Consider the following 16,881-nt stretch of genomic DNA (forward strand, 5'->3'; position numbering starts at 1 on the left):
TCAGTGATGGAGGCAGAGGCTGTCTGCTGATAAGATGTAATTAAGATCCGTATACACTTTAGATCAGCACACACAAACGAGCAACGTCTCTCAAACATTTCCCAGAAAAAAAGAAACAAGTAGTTCCAGGGATTTTTTTCACATAAACCGTTATTTCAAATGATGATTATGTCGCTCGCCATATGCGCACGCAAGGGAATGTGGCATTTCACATGACGTGCACATTCTCTGGAATAATGTACTGTAATTTGAATGACTTGACACACTAACTGACTGCATAATATATGCCCAATAGTCATCTAAATTGATCCACCAGTCGGATTGGGTTGAATAACCAATATCGATCGCTCTTCATTATTAAGCTACAGTTTTTACAAAGATTATCGGTGAAATGTGTTGTTCGTCAGATGTTTCAAGTGACATTTATTTAAGGCCTTTTTTCCATGGAAAGTACTGTGTGCTCAGCAAGCAGTAACCAGGCAGCAGTGAGCAGTTGTGAGAGTTTGAGAGGCATTTCACTGCCTATCAACTGCCCGTGGAAAAGAGGCCTCACGTGTGTACATAGCTTTAAACAGTCGCTGCATGGAGGAAGGAGTGTTACAAGCAGAGCCACCGTGGCTACTGCTGAAAGATTCTATCAGTAGCTTGTTCTCACTCACTGGTAATATAGCACAAGCTCGTATGCTCCTGTCAGCGAGGCGTGCCTGTTACCTAGGCAACGTGAACACAGTGGGAGGGATTGTTGACCCGGGGAGGTGGGCGGGCAAAGTTAGTGATCTGTACTGTAAAGAAGAAAAAAAAGATAAGGGAGGAAGTGAGGTAATTTTCGGCTTCAGAAAAGAGAAGTCAAGATGGAGATGTCTGCAAAGTGTTTTTTATTTTTATGATCAGATTTCTCGATATTCAGCTGATGATAATTATCCCAGATTGGATAAGTAAGTGATACACCTTCATAACTATTGCTTCATGTGTTTTTTGTTTTTGTTTTTGATATGGCGTGTACTCCAGTTGCTGTGACACTCTATAGAGGTGGTCACCCTACCTCACTAATCCTTTACTACAATGTCATTCTCCTTGACTCGTCCGTATAGCGCAGGGCAGATAGGGAAGCGTGTACACAGTAACAAAGGCACTTGCTAAGCTACTTGTGAAGCCACCAGCTGCAAGTAAGAGCAAGTGACAATAAGCACAGCCCTGATGTTAACCATGTCAGTGCCGACATAGAAAACCCCTGAGCAGAGCAGTTTTGACAGCTTAGCTATCTATGTCCCTAGGCAGTCAGCTATAACTTTATCACTGCTTTAAACTACTAAGTGGCATGTATATAGTTTTTTTGGGGGGGGACACACTAGTCTTTCTTTGGCAAACATTTTCTCCCAGTAAAATTATTTTTTCATGCTTTTTTAATGCAAAAAAAGTAGAAAAAAAACCCTGAAAAAATAAATTATTTCTCAGTTTTTACCTATAGGTTTTGAAATAGAAAGTGCTACTGTAGTTTAAAAACCACACATTTTATTTGGTTATTTCTCCCATTTCTCACAAAACGTAACGGAGATGATATTTGACTTAGAAATTAAGGTGGGTGCGGTCTTAAAAGTGGGTGTGGTTAAAATGGATGTGGCTAAACCGTAAACTTTATTGTAATAGTTTTCATTGCATCCTCATCACTATGGTTTGCCCATTACATTTCCCCATTTGACCTGTTCCCCTCCATTATACAGACATCCCTGGTGGTTTAGTGGTCCCCCATATGTTTCTCTGGTGGTATAGTGGTCCCCCATGAGGTTCTTGGTGGTCTAGTGGTCCCCTATACACTTCCCTGGTGGTTTAGTGGTCCCTATACGGTTCCCTGGTAGTCTACTGGTTCCCATATGTTTCTTTGTTCATCTCTACAAATGCTTCTCTGGTAGTCTAGTGGCCACCATATGCCCCCCTGAAGGGCTAGTAGCACCCATATTCCTCACTGATAGTTAGTGGTCCCTCACACCTTTCCTTGGTGGTCTGGTGGCCTCCTTTCTTCTTCCCTGGTGGTCTAGTGGCCCCTAATACCCATCCCTGGTAGTCTAGTGCCTCCCCCCTCCCCTTCCATACAGTACAGCTGCAAGAACATATTCGGCAAGCTGTTGTTGAAGATGTTCAGATGGTCCCAGCACTGGATCAATGTGTTTGAGGGGAATTATCACTGGATTATCCAGAGACTTCCCTCTACTTAGGTGCCTAACATGGAATTGTTTTTCCTCACAGTTACTGATTCAGTTACTGATTCTATAAACCTTTCTTATGAGTTTTCTCATAGGAGATGTCTCCACACCTTAGACTTCATCCACAATCATTTTCCAGGTGCAGAAATGCAATAGCGGTAAATTACTGATTGAAATAAGACCATCTTGACATTCACAAAATGTTACAATCTTATGCATGTTTTTCCCGCATGCGTAAAAAGTGCAGTAAAAGTTTGCAAATAATGTGGAAAAAATGTCAGCAAAAGTCGGTAATTTTTCACAAAAAAATTTAAATTCACAAGGACAAAGGGGTGCATTATTTCTGACTTAACTACCGATTTTATATCACCTACAAGTACTTGGTGATATATTTTGCTTCCCATTGACTTACATGCTGGAGCCTTGAGCGCTGTTTCCGCATGTTTACTATCTGATTGCGCATGTTGTTACGCATGATTACGCAATGTTTTTACAGAAAAAAGGGGAACATTTTTAGTGAATGTGGAAAAAATGCGGAAATGATCACTGGCGGTAATATATTGGTAATAAATCACTTACCGCATGTGTGATTGTGAATAGAGCCCGATGTCAATAAATTCTGGTTTCAACCCCTAGAATGCCGTATATAAGCATATAAGCAAGCATACAGGTCATGAAAAGTGTGCTCCTCCACCATTTTAGTTTTGATTTACAGTTCTGAACCGTGCTTGCCCAGTAAAAGGAAGTGCTGTGCTTGATGGAAAGACAATACAATACAATACAATAACATTTCTATAGCGCTTTTCTCCCATAGGACTCAAAGCGCTTAGGCTCTCTCAGATTCAGTAATTAGTAGGATGAAGTATTCACACAACAAAGTTATATTTCTGCAAATGCCAAACTGAACAGGTGGGTTTTCAGTCTGGATTTAAACACGTCCAGGGATGGAGCTGTCCTGATCTGTTGAGGTAAGGAGTTCCAAAACGTAGGGGCAGCATGACAGAAGGCTCTGGGACCAAAAGTTTCCAAGTGGACTCTGGGTATGACTAGATTATTAGAACCTGGGTGTGAGTGCTTCATTCCACTGGACATGTGTGAGTCCCCCATGAGGATTTGGACTAGTCCAAAGCCTATCAGAACTACCAAATTAATGCTACCTACTGTAAGAAATATCTACATGACATTTAGGCTACTTGCACACCAAGACGTTGCGTTAGGTGCTACGTTAAGGTCGCATAACGTGCACCTAACGCAAGGCCTGGTTCTCTTCGATGTGGACGTCAGAGTGAGCCGCGTTGTGCAGCTCACTCTGGTGTCCGTGATGCGTACTCTTGGGTGCATGCGGCATCACGTGGTCCCGCCGGCCAATCGCCGCACAGAGCGGCCGCACCAGGAAGTAAACACTGCACGTCACAACGTACAGTGAATATTAATTAGCCATGTGCCTGGCCGCTCTCCGCTCCTCCCCAACATGACTGAGCATGTGCAAACAGTCTAACGCGGCTTAAGCCGCTGTAACGCTATAGTATACTGCACTTTCGGAAGAACGTGCAGCGTTACATGTAACGCAACGTGGGCAGTGTGAACAGCCCACTTGTGTTACATTGCTGTGCATTGGGGGAGTGTTACAGGCTGCACTAACGTGCGCCTGTAACGTCTTAGTGTGTAAGCAGCCTTATAGTGCATTTTACTCTGGAACACATGTATCTCTTAAATATATACATACACTTGTATTTTAAATTTTACAATTTTTTTTTGCGATAATGGTCCTTTAATACTGACCTTCCTGTTTAAAGATAATTACAGTTGGATTTGTTTCAAGTGTCTTTTGCCATCGTATTTGTGTTGTTTAGCATGAAAGGGACCATTTGAGATTTGTTTGTAAGAGATGTGAAGAACATTTGCAAAACTCAGTGTTGTGAAATCACTATGCCAGATATTGCAACATAGCTTAGATGATTGCGCTCCCCCCTCCTCCTCTTTGTTAATATTTCTGTGTTACAGGGACACATAAGGCCTCATTCACACTATAGATGTTGCCCTGTCATTTCAGCAATGCGTATACTGTGCAATGTGTAACAACATCAGAAATGCATAGACTGTACAGTCTGACACTGCTGCATAGACTTTTGGCAAATAACCAGAGCTGACCCATTCACTGTAGTGAAAGGGATCAGCAGCGCAACAGATGCAGATGGCATGCATTGCGCACTGAAAGCAGGGCCATTAGCGTTTTATAGTGTAAATGAGGCCTGACTTTCTTAAAAAGATTTACTAATAAAATGTCATGATTTGGTTGACAATGCCATTTTTACCATTTTGTAAAAAATAATTCTAGCTAAGGTTTGTGCTTTGTGTATTTAGATAATGGAATATACGTGTTTGGTTATGTCCAGGTTCACACTTATGTTAATACAAATGTTAAAACACCAATGTTTCCCTATCGTGCCTAACAAAGGTAATTAACCGCTTGCACACTCACACGGAGACTCGCTGCACACAAACCACACAACACAGTCAATTCAGGATACAGCTACTGCCTCTACAGCTAATTAAAAGTCAGAGGTGTTAGATTACAAAAACATGCATGATTCTATGTAGTCGCATACTGTACGCCAACATAGAAGCGCCTCTGGATTAGTTTGTGTCCTGTAACATGTATAACGCATACTATGCATCAATCTATTTAAAGACTTAGAGCACATATCCTGAAGCTGCTCTAATATGGATACTGCGTTAAAACTATTCCCATAAGGGCGCAATCATGTACACCATATGCACATAAAGCTGTGTTGATGCTTGCAAAGGAGGCGATAGTTACAGGCCTAAAGGTGGCCACACACCATACAATTAAAATATCCAATTTTACACCAACTCGATAAATACGATCAGTTGTACTGAAAAATGTAAAAAAATGTCATATTCAATTGATCGAATTTCCTGTTTTTAATTGATTAAAAAAAAATCGGGCGTGTTGGATTTTTCTGATCAATTTATATGAAAATTGAATGGTGTGTGGTAGATTGACAATTTCTTGATGTACAGACCCAAGCAATTGTTTTCTGAGTTTCCAATCATTTTTATCATAATTAAGGAAAAATTGAACAAATGTGTGTGGCACATTGGTCAGGTTGTTGATCAGTCAGAAAAATTGATTGCGAGTCTTGAATTAAAAAGATTTTTAAGCATGATGTATGGCCAGCTTTAAAGGGACCCTGAGCAGAAGCCATGGGTATGCATCTAAGCATACCCACAGCTATTTAGTAAAGAGGGGACACTCCCCAGCCCCTTCAGTAAGCGCTGCTTCTCCCAGATGGCCGGTATAAATTACATGGCAACAAGCGACACTGAAGCAAAGTCTCGCTGTGCTATGGAACAGGAAGCCTGCATGTCCTCTCTGAGCATGCTCAGGCTTCCTGGTTTCTTCCTCCCCTCTGCGCGTGAACCACATAAAGACACGCGGCAGAGGGATGGGGAAGAAGTCAGGAAGCCTGCGCATGCGCGGAGAGGACCCGCAGGTTTCCTGTTCTGGAGCACAGCGCGACTTTAGTTCAGAGTCGCTTGTTTCAATGTACTTTTTAGCAGCCATCCGGGAGCAGGAATTCTTACTGAAGGGGCCGGTGAGTGTCCCCTCTTCACTAAATAGCTGTGGGTATGCTTATATGCATACCCATGGCTTCTGCTCAAGGTCTCTTAAAGGGACACTTAAGTCAGGAATAAAAAAAAAATAGTTTTACTTTCCCGGGGCTTCTACCAGCCCCCTGCAGCCATCCTGTGCCCTCGCAGTCACTCACGGAGCCTGCGGTCCACCTGCCGCCAGCTAGTTTCATTTTCGCTGACAGCAAAAGTGTCCTGCGTCTGTGCAGGATGCTATTGAGGACAGGAACATGAAGAAGGATACTTGTGGCCAGGCCTGCGCAGGCGCAGAAAGCCCGCCGACTCCCTCTCAGGGCCAGTCGGCGAAAACAAAACTAGCTGGCGGCGGGGACTGGAGGCTCCATGAGTGACTGCGAGGGCATGGGACAGCTGGAGGGGGCTGGTAGAAGCCCCAGGAAAGTAAAACTGATTTTTTTTTATTCCTGACATAAGTGTCGCGTTAAAGGTTGTTAATACAATCCAGAAACAAGGCTGCACTTCTATATTGTCCTTACTACTGACAGTATGGAGATGTCCCTAAAAAAGGATAAAAATGCGCACATAGTGCCCAGTAGCTGACGCTACGGGAACATCCAGGCAGAATCTGTGCGGAAGCACTGCCCTGTGTGCCACGGCCAGGGCATATAGAGGTCTGTCACAAGCTCCTGTGTTGATGTCTGTTTTAATAAAGCTATCCATGAGAACTGTGGAGCTGCCTGGAGTGATGCACAGATTAAATCAGTGATACGCGAGAAGCAAGTGACGTGTCGGTGAGTGCACTGACTCACGTGAGGGGATAGTTTCCCTGTGAAAATCCATAGGTGGTGGCACATCCCCTGGAGTGCAGCACCAGATGTCAGCTGTTGGTATTATATGCAGTACTGGGCAGTACGTGCGCTTTTTTATCCTTTATTTTTTTAGGGACATCTCCATACTGTGTAGTAAGGACGATATAGAAGCGCAGCCTTGTATCTGGATTGTATTTAATTGAGAGTGAGGTGACTCTTGGAGCTGCGATACCCTAGTTTTTTGAGGTTTGTTGCTGTGGAATTTATCGTCTACGATTGGGAAAGGTTCTTAATAACTATACAATCTCATTCTGGCCCACAAATGGGGAGCAAAATCACTGGGATCAATCTGAAAAACAGATCACTCAACAATCGATACATTGATATTTCATTGTCGATTAGCACCTCCAACACTACCCAATCTGATCGGACAGTCGATTGTTTGGCAGATTGTACCGTTAATGGGCACAATTAGAGAGTGAGAGAGAAAACATGTTATAATCCTGGCCACATGGTTTATAAGACATCCCAGTGCACAAAGTCTAGGCTTTTCTCAGAAATGAGAGAAGTTTGGGAAAGTGTGGCCAAATATTTTCCCTGTCATTCCTGTCACTGAGAGAATGCCAGGGAAAGCCTAGATAAAAATTGCAACACATTTCTTTGATGACGTTCTTGCTTGACGTTTGATCAGCACTGTGTCTGGCAGACGCTACACTGCAATCAATAGTTTTGGTTATGCACCACTAATATTCCATAAGGTGAATAAATCAAATAAATACACTCTGTGCAACTGGCGAATGGACATCTAATAGATGAGGGACAGAAAACCAAATGTCGCACCAGGATGTATAATCACAAAAATTCCTTTATTAGTAAAGTATGGGACACTTGAAACAGATTAAAAACAGGTGGTGGTGGTGGTGGTGGTGGTGGTGTGTGTGTGTGTGGTGTTAATGAATCAATTTGCATATAACAATAAATCCAGTTGTACATATAGAATAAAGGTAAACATAAAGTTGCCCGATTCTATATTTACCTTTATTATAATTTATTAATAAAGGACTTTTTGTGATTATGCATCGTGGTGCAACATTTGATTTTCTATCTTTCATGTATTAGATAGCAGATGCTACATGTGATACCAAGGCCAAGGGTGTAACTAGAAATTACTTGTTCCCTCCTGCAGAACTTTGGATGCGCACCCCTCCCCCTTGCTTTCTGCACAGATAAACTGAGAACCAATGTTATTCAGTGGGCTAGTGCCCACTTGAGGGCTCGTTTCCACTGTAGCGGTGCGGAATCGCCTGGATTCCACCGCTGAAGAAATCGCATGCGGCTGCGTTTCCGCATGCAGATTTACCCGCGATTTCGCATGGCAAGGAGCCATGCGAATTTAACCATGTCACTGCCTGTGTTAAGTTCCATTGGCTTTCATGCGAAATCGCGGGGAAATCCGCATGACAAAGCTGCATGCGATTTCCCTATTGAATACATTAGCGGCGATTCGCCCGCATTCCTGCCGCACGCGAATCTGCACGACCCTGTCGTGCAGATTTTCCCCGCACCGAAAAACGCCGCCGCACACGTGGAAACAGCCCCATCCACTAACATTAAGTATGCGAATCCGCATGCAGTGCCCGCATGCGGATTCGCTATAGTGGAAACGAGCCCTAAATGTTTTTTTCCCATGCAGATCAAAACAGACAGCAGTGATGCACTGCACGCATTTTCTCTGAATTACATTAGCTTCTGTGATAAAACGTGCATGTTTCACACATACAAACAAACATAAGGCTTGATTCACTAAACTGTGATAACTCAAATATCACACCTTATCAAAGTTACCACACCTTATCAGAGTAGCATAGCGAGCACTACGAATGTATGCCTGCTAATTCGCAATGGCACTCATCCTGCCATGAGCCCCTGCGGGTTCGTAGCGCTCACTATGCTACTCTGATAAGGCGTGTTAACTTTGATAAGGTGTGATATCTTTTCATAAGGTGTGATATCTTTGATAAGGTGTGATATTTGAATTATCACGGTTTACTGAATCAAGCCCATGGTGTGCAGAAAACACATACAGAAAACTGACAGACAAGTGTGCTCCCAGCCTCAGCTTATTACACTCACGCTGTCCATCTCTAATGGAGCAGAACTGGCTCTGCAGACTCCTCCAGCATCAGTACAGTACACAACATTTGGGGAGGGGGTAAAGAGGCTGGGGGCTGGGAATTGTACGCAAGACCCTTTTGCACACTGAATAGGGACTGTCTACAATTCTTTATCTGCAAAACTTTGTATGATTCCTTATCAGTGGCTGAGCAGACGCAGTCATTAGAACAATTGTGCAGAGAGCAGAAAGTTTTTTTTTTCTCTCCGTGCCCTTAGTTGTCAGTCTCTCAGGAAATGGAAAAGAAACTTCTACCCACACAAGCCCCCTGCTGCTTCTGGGCCTTCCTGTGGCTGCATCACTTGCAGGGTCTATGGTTACGCCCCTGTGTAATATCTCTACTATTTCTTGGTCCTTTCAGGCAGCATGACCATATCCCCTTATGATAAATTAACGCACAAAAGGGAAAACTACCAAACTGAACTAATATCGTAGTCAAACATTCAGTGCAGTTGCTATGTCAGTTTTATTTTTCCCTAATGCTTTCCATGGCTACATTGAACGTAAGTGTGGATTGTTGAAGTACTTCTCAGTTTTTATGTAACTGCATGGAGTTTGTATGTTTACCCTGTGTCTGTGTGGGTTTTCTCCCACATCCCAAAAACATACTGATAAGTTAGTTGGCTTCACCCTAAATTGGCCCTAGACTATGATACATACACTACACAATACATACAGTGGAATGCGAAAATTTGGGCAACGGTGTTAATCGTTATGATTTTCCTGTATAAATCGTTGGTTGTTATGATAAAAGATGTCAGTTAAGTATATCATATAGGAGACACACACAGTGATATTTGAGAAGTAAAATGAAGTTTATTGGATTTACAGAAAGCGTGCAATAACTGTTTAAACAAAATTAGGCAGGTGCATAAATTTGGAAAAATTTAAAAAAGAAATGAAATCAATATTTAGCAGATCCTCCTTTTGCAGAAATTATAGCCTCTAAACGCTTCCTGTAGGTTCAATGAGAGTCTGGATTCTGGTTGAAGGTATTTTGGACCATTCCTCTTTACAAAACATCTCTAGTTCATTCAGGTTTGATGGCCTCCGAGCATGGACAGCTCTCTTTAACTCACACCTCAGATTTTCAATTATATTCAGGTCTGGGAACTGAGATGGTCATTCCAGAACATTGTACTTGTCCCTCTGCATGAATGCTTTAGTGGATTTTGAGCAGTGTTTAGGGTTGTTGTCTTGTTGGAAGATCCAGCCTTGGCGCAGCTTAAGCTTTGTCATTGATTCCTGGACATTGGTCTCCAGAATCTGCTGATACTGAGTGGAATCCATGCGTCCCTCAACTTTGACAAGATTCCCAGTCCCTGCACTGGCCACACAGCCCCACAGCATGATGGAACCACCACTATATTTTACTGTAGGTAGCAGGTTTTGTCCTTGAAATGCTGTGTTTTTCCTCCATGCATAATGCCCCTTGTTATGCCCAAATAACTCAATTTTAGTTTCATCAGTCCACAGTACCCTATTCCAAAATGAAGCTGGATTGTCCAAATGTGCTTTAGCATACCTCAAGCGGCTCTGTTAGTGCTGAAAGCGGAGAAAAGGCTTCCTTTGCTTACAGCATCTTCTTGTGTAAAGTGCGCCAAATGGTTGAACGATGCACAGTGACTCCATCTGCAGCAAGATGATGTTGTAGGTCTTTGGTGCTGGTCTGTGGGTTGACTCTGACTGTTCTCACCATTCGTCGCTTCTGTTTATCCGAGATTTTTCTTGGTCTGATAATTCGAGCCTTAAAGTGGATCCGAGATAAACTTTTACTCATTGCATAATTGTGTTCCTTTCATATAGTTTATAGGGCATTCCTCAAGCCAAATACTTTTTTTGTTTTGTTTTAATACTGTAATTCCCTATAAACTAAGCAAGCCTCGCCCACAGCTTTTCACAGTGCCTTGGCAGTGTAGCAAGGGCTTATGGGAGCTCAGTCTGGGCAGAAGGAGGAGGTGGAGGAAGTTACTAGCCATTGTTTTCAGAGGCAAAGGGGAGGGGGGAGGAGGAGAGGGGACTGAATTTACACACAGGCAAGCCGATAGCATCTCCAGTCCTCAGCCTGTGACAATGTGACAAACAGAACATGGCTGCTGAAATCTCTGAGACAGCTTTCTGTATCCTTCCCCTAAACCACGATGGTGACCAATCTTTGTCTTCAGGCCATTTGAGAGTTGTTTTGAGACCCCCCCATGTTGCTACTCTTCAGAGAAAATTAAAAGAGGAGGAACACTTACAATTGACCCCCTTAAAGAGACTCCGTAACAAAAATTGCATCCTGTTTTTTATCATCCTACAAGTTCCAAAAGCTATTCTAATGTGTTCTGGCTTACTGCAGCACATTCTACTATCACCATCTCTGTAATAAATCAACTTATCTCTCTCTTGTCAGACTTGTCAGCCTGTGTCTGGAAGGCTGCCAAGTTCTTCAGTGTTGTGGTTCTGTGATGCATCTTCCCCCTCCAGGCCCCTCTCTGCACACTGCCTGTGTATTATTTAGATTAGTGCAGCTTCTCTCTGCTCTCTTATCTTTTACAAGCTGGATAAATCCTCCTCTGAGCTGGCTGGGCTTTCACATACTGAGGAATTACATACAGGCACAGCTGTCTGCACTCTGCAGGAAGAAACAGCCTGACACTTCAGTGGAAGATAGCTGCAGGGGGAAAGAAACACACAAATGATCTCTTGAGATTCAAAAGGAAGGGTGTATACAGCCTGCTTGTGTATGAATGTATTTTCTATGTGTGGACATACTGTACATCAACCTACTTCCTGTTTTGGTGGCCATTTTGTTTGTTTATAAACAAACTTTTAAAAACTGTTTTTAACCACTTTTAATGCGGCGAGGAGCGGCGAAATTGTGACAGAGGGTAATAGATGTCCCCTAACGCACTGGTATGTTTACTTTTGTGCGATTTTTAACAATACAGATTCTCTTTAAAGAGACACTGAAGCGGAAAAAAAATATGATATTATGATTTGTATGTGTAGTACAGCTAAGAAATCAAACATTAAGATCAGATACATCAGTCTAATTGTTTCCAGTACAGGAAGAGTTAAGAAACTCCAGTTGTTATCTCTATTCAAAAAAGCCATTAATCTCTACGACTTTCTAAGTCGTGGAGAGGGCTGTTTTCTGACTTTTATTATCTCATCTGTAAGTAAACAAATGTCTTTTTCTCTGGCAGAGGAGAGGTCATTAGTTCACAGACTGCTCTGAAAGAATCATTTTGAATGGTGAGTGTTGTGTAATCTGCACATATTAGAGAATGATGCAATGTTAGAAAAACACTATATACCTGAAAATAAAAATATGAAAATATTTTCTTTGCTGCTAATTTTCTAGTAATTATTTATAGTACACAACCAATTCATTATATCGTATATATTTTTTTCGCTTCAGTGTCTCTTTAAATTCTCTTTCTCATAATTGGATTCACCTGTGTATGTAGGTCAGGGGTCACTGAGCTTACCAAGCCAATTTGAGTTCCAATAATTAGTCCTAAAGGTTTTGGAATCAATACAATGACAACAGTGCCCAAATTTATGCACCTGCCTAATTTTATTTGACAGTTATTACGCACTTTCTGTAAATCCAATAAACTTAATTTCACTTCTCAAATATCACTGCGTGTGTCTCCTATATGATATATTTAACTGACATCTTTCATCATAACAACCAACGATTTACACAGGAAAATCATGGCGATTAACACCGTTGCCAAAACTTTTGCATCCCACTGTATATAGACATATGACTATAGTAGAGAGATTGTGATCCCCAATGAGGGACAGTTAGGCTGGGTGCACACATAGCAGAAATGCTAGTGTTGCGTAAAACGCTGCCTTTTATGCAGCAATGTTAGTCAATGGGACACAGAAAAAGATGCGTTGAACTGCGATTTACAGAATGTGTTTAGCAAGCGCTGGTTTTGTTGCATATTATGCAGGATGTGTGCCAAAACGCACATAATGAAAGCCTATGGTGACACATATGCATAGGGTTTTAATGCGTTTTTCATGCATTTTTTTTTTTTTTTTTTTTTTACTAAAGATTTCTGATGTGTTTCCGCTTCCTGTTGTCTTCCTAGTGATTTTCGTAAATATAATAACGCATAGAAAGCGCAAATGCGTTTTATATATTCAAACCGCAAACGCATTAAACGCATGAAAAACCCATCTGCTTTAAAAAAACGCAAACGCAGTAAAAACGCATTACAAAATCGCACACGCACCTGCATAAAATGCTCCTTTTTCATGCTATGTCATATGTGAACCCAGCCTCAAAACGGACCTGAAGATGTATTAAAAAAAAGAGGGTTTCACTTACCTGGGGCTTCTGCCAGCCCCCTGCAGCCATCCTGTCCTGCGCTGGTCTTCAATGATCCTCTGTTCTTCCACTGCGGCGTAGTTTCGGTTTCGTCGACCTACAAGTCGAGGGCTGCGTGCATCCACGGTCATGCTCCCGACCCTGGGAGCATCCTTCACAGGCTCAGTACGAGAAAATCTCTACTGCGCCTGCGTTTCAACAAGTAAAAATTATGCTAAACAGGCAATGCAAAACTTCAGAATCAATCTTACTTTTCTTTCCCAGGTAAATAATCAGTCCCTAGGTCCCCTGCTCTAATTTCGTACATCAGCCGCAAAAGAGAAGTTGCAGTGCATGTTGGGGGCTTTTTTCCCTTTAATCTCCTCCCCTTCTCCTCAGTTACAGCTTATTCAGCCTGATTGGCTGAAGTCTCTTTCACTCACACGTCTGGTCCTCTCTGATTGCCCGTCTTTTAGCGTGCCACTGTCCGTCCCCTCCCCACATTGCAGCCGCTTCTGTGCGCTCCTCTGCCACATCTGTGTGCGCCTCTACACTGCTGTGGGCACCCCCCACCACCCCGCACTGCCGGCAACTCAGAGGGTGTTCCTATGGCAACACTGTTTCCCCGCAGCATCCCCTCCTCCCCGCAGCATTACAGATCGATGCGGGGAGGAATAAAGGCAGCGCGCACTAACTCGCCTACTCATGGTTCCAGGCGATGGATTTCCCGTCTATACTCTGTGCACTACCTCCATACAGGGAGGGAAGGTCCAGCTGCTGGGATGTTCCTTTGAGCAACACAGAGTAGTTATGAACAGCGTGAGCCCAGTGAAAGCAAGAGCCTGTTTTTTCATTGTGCAGGTGCAGTTTGAAGCCTGCGTAGTGAAAGAAAGTGGTTGTGAAGAAGAGCTTGCTTTCGGAGGCTCGTGCGGTTCGCAGTTCTCAATCATGCAGTACCACTTGGGAGTTCTTCCTGATTTTAACAGTTGACTCCTTAAAATATAATCGGAAGCATACATACTATGAGTTTGGTTCAGAGTATACCCAAATAGCTTATGGTGACCCAAAACCACCAGGACAGTATAAGGGGCTAAAAGAGTCCAAAAAGCCCTTCTACTAAAAAGCAACACTCAGTATAATTTGCCTTTTTAAAAGGAACTGAGCACCAGTAAAAAATAAATAAATAATGTAAAATGAACCTTCCCATAATGGAGGTTCGTAACACATTATGCTATTGGAAAGCTTGGGGTTAGGGGGAGCGCCATTGCTTACCTACGTGGCACTGCTCATATAACTCCCGTCCCTGTGATGGCCGCCATCAGCTTCGCAGCTGGGTGCACTTCATAGAGTCCCGCTATAGGATATGCTCCTGGCCGCAGTGCGATCCGGGAGATGCATGCCGCAATGCATGCTAGGAGCTGTAGTGCATAGATTTGAGTGCAGCTCCCAGCATGCAATGTGGCATGCAACTTCCAGCATGCACTGCAGCAGGTGTGGTTAGCTTTGGCTGGGATGGTGACCATCACAGGGATGGGGCTACAGGAGCAGTCCCCTGTAGGTAAGCAATGGCCCTCCCCCTAAACCCCAGCCTCCCAACTGCATACTGTATTATAGGGAGGTTAATTTTATTTATTTATTTATTTTTTTAACTGGTGCTCAGTTCCCTTTAAAACATAAGGTATTTGCAGTAATTCAGATTTAAGTGAGTGAGGCTCACAGGACCACTGGTATATATAGCAAGCATATACTGTATAGCTTATTAATTTTACAGAGCCACATCTACCCAACATTCATACAGCTTGTTTCGCACATCAGTGCATGGCAAGGATTTAAATGGCTCTATGAGATAGGGCTTGGACCAGTACTACAGAATACCCAGATAGCTCATGGTGAGCCAGAACCACCAATGAATTAGAAGGGGCTAAAAGCGACCAAAAAGCCCTCCTACTGAAAAGCAACGCTGAGTATAATTTGCCTTGTATTTGTGATAGTTCAGGTGAACTCATCATTCACAGTATATGTGGGGAGGAATTTATGTCACTTTTGTGACACTGAGTAAAGAAAGGAACAGGGTCAGACAAATAAAGCTGATATGTGTGAGAAGGTATGTTTGAGAAAGAAATGTTGTTAAAGGATACGTCCAAGGAGAATAAAAAACAAAAATCCACTTACCTGCAGGTCACGTGGTCGCGCGGACATCATCAGGACTGTACTGCGCAGGCGCAGTAGTTTTGCACCTGCGCATTACTGTCCTGGTGACGTCAGCGCGACCACGTGACCCGCACGGTGGAGTGCAGAAGAAGCCAAGCTGGCGAGGTCGACTTCTACAGCGAAGGAGACTGGGAGTCACCGGAGCTGCGACGAAGGCACAGGATGGCTGCCAGGGGCTGGAAGAAGCCCCAGGTAAGTGGATTTTTGTTTTTTATTCTCCTTAGACGTATCCTTTAACTCATTTAATATGCTGGCTATGAAATAGGTCAGTTAAAGCGGAACTGTAAATTCCCTGAAAACAAACTTTCACTTACCTGGGGCTTCCCTAAGCCCCCAGCAGCCGTCCTCTCCCGCGCCGGTCCTGAACGATCTTCCGTTCTCCTGCCGTGGTGCAGCTTGTAAGTCGACGGCAACTGCGCCTGCATGACCCGGGCTACGCGAAGCTTTCTTCGCGTTCCAGCCCACAATAGTGTCCTGAGCTATGCACAGGATGTTATAGCGGGCGGGAACGCAAACAAAGTTACGAGTAGCCCGGTCCGTGCAGGCGCAGTTGCCGTAAGTCGACGGTAACGAAGCTGCACCGCGGCGAGAGAACGGAAGGTCGTGCAGGACTGGCGCGGGAGGGGACGGCTGCTGAGGGCTTGGGGAAGCCCCAGGTAAGTGAAACAGTTTGTTTTGAAGGAATTTACAGTTCCGCTTTTAGGCCCCGTTTACACTTGCGGTTCGAGTCCGCAAATGTCCGGCGGTCCGGGTCCGGGGGCCGCAAAGAGACCGTACGGGTCTCTGCGGTGGCCACAAGTTGCGGATCCGGAATGTATCAGTTCCGGCTACAATAAAGTAGCCGGAACTAGATACATTGCAGTGCTAAAAAGGCACCGCAAGCATGGGGGATACCGGCGTGTAGTCCGGCCCCCCCCAAGTGGCATAGGACCGGTGTTGGATGCATCCGGTCCTATTGCCAGTGTGATGAGAAACATCCGTTTCTCATTGCACAGCATGGCCGCATGTTCGGGTCAGGATCCGGCCCAGGTCCGCAGCCGCACGGGGACGTACGGCAAAAATTGAGCATGTTGGAAAAAATCCGGAACGTCCCGGATCGGATCCGGACGGTCGCACGATTGTGAATGGATACATTGATTAACAACGTATCCATTCACCATCCGCTGTGTACGGAGCCTTCCGGGTCCTGGGAAGCCGGACCTGGAACGCTAATGTGAACCGGGCCTAAAGTGTACCTGAGAGAAAATGTACATACCGGGAGCTTCCTCCAGCCCCCTTCAGGCTCATCTGTCCATCGCTGTCCTTCCTCTGCCGCCTGCATTGACTGCAATTAGCCCCAGTAATTTGGCCAGTCGGCGCAGGCGTAGTCTATCCACGCGTGTTGCCCGTCGCCGTCCCATCACTGGGAGCGTTCGTCCGCCCATAGCCGGGAGAACACTCCCAGCTAAAGGATAACAATAGAGGGCGCGCATGCAGCCAAGCCGTGCATGTGCAGTTCCGCCCAACTGGCCGAATTACTGGGACTAATTGCGGACGATGCAGGTGGCAGAAGAGGTTGGC

The 16,881-nt window shown here is 44.1% G+C and overlaps 1 protein-coding gene across 1 annotated transcript in view; it reads left to right on the forward strand.

Moving 5' to 3' along the window:
• The first annotated feature begins 799 nt into the window (after positions 1-799).
• Positions 800-16,881, forward strand: part of TFEB (transcription factor EB) — a 109,770-nt gene continuing 93,688 nt past the window's right edge. Inside the window, exon 1 of the mRNA XM_068269505.1 lies at positions 800-935. Coding sequence (XP_068125606.1) covers positions 884-935 — 52 coding nt within the window. The 5' untranslated portion in view covers positions 800-883. The remainder of the gene's footprint in view (positions 936-16,881) is intronic.

This window comes from Hyperolius riggenbachi, chromosome 2 (assembly GCF_040937935.1).
Source record: "Hyperolius riggenbachi isolate aHypRig1 chromosome 2, aHypRig1.pri, whole genome shotgun sequence".
NCBI lineage: Eukaryota > Metazoa > Chordata > Amphibia > Anura > Hyperoliidae > Hyperolius > Hyperolius riggenbachi.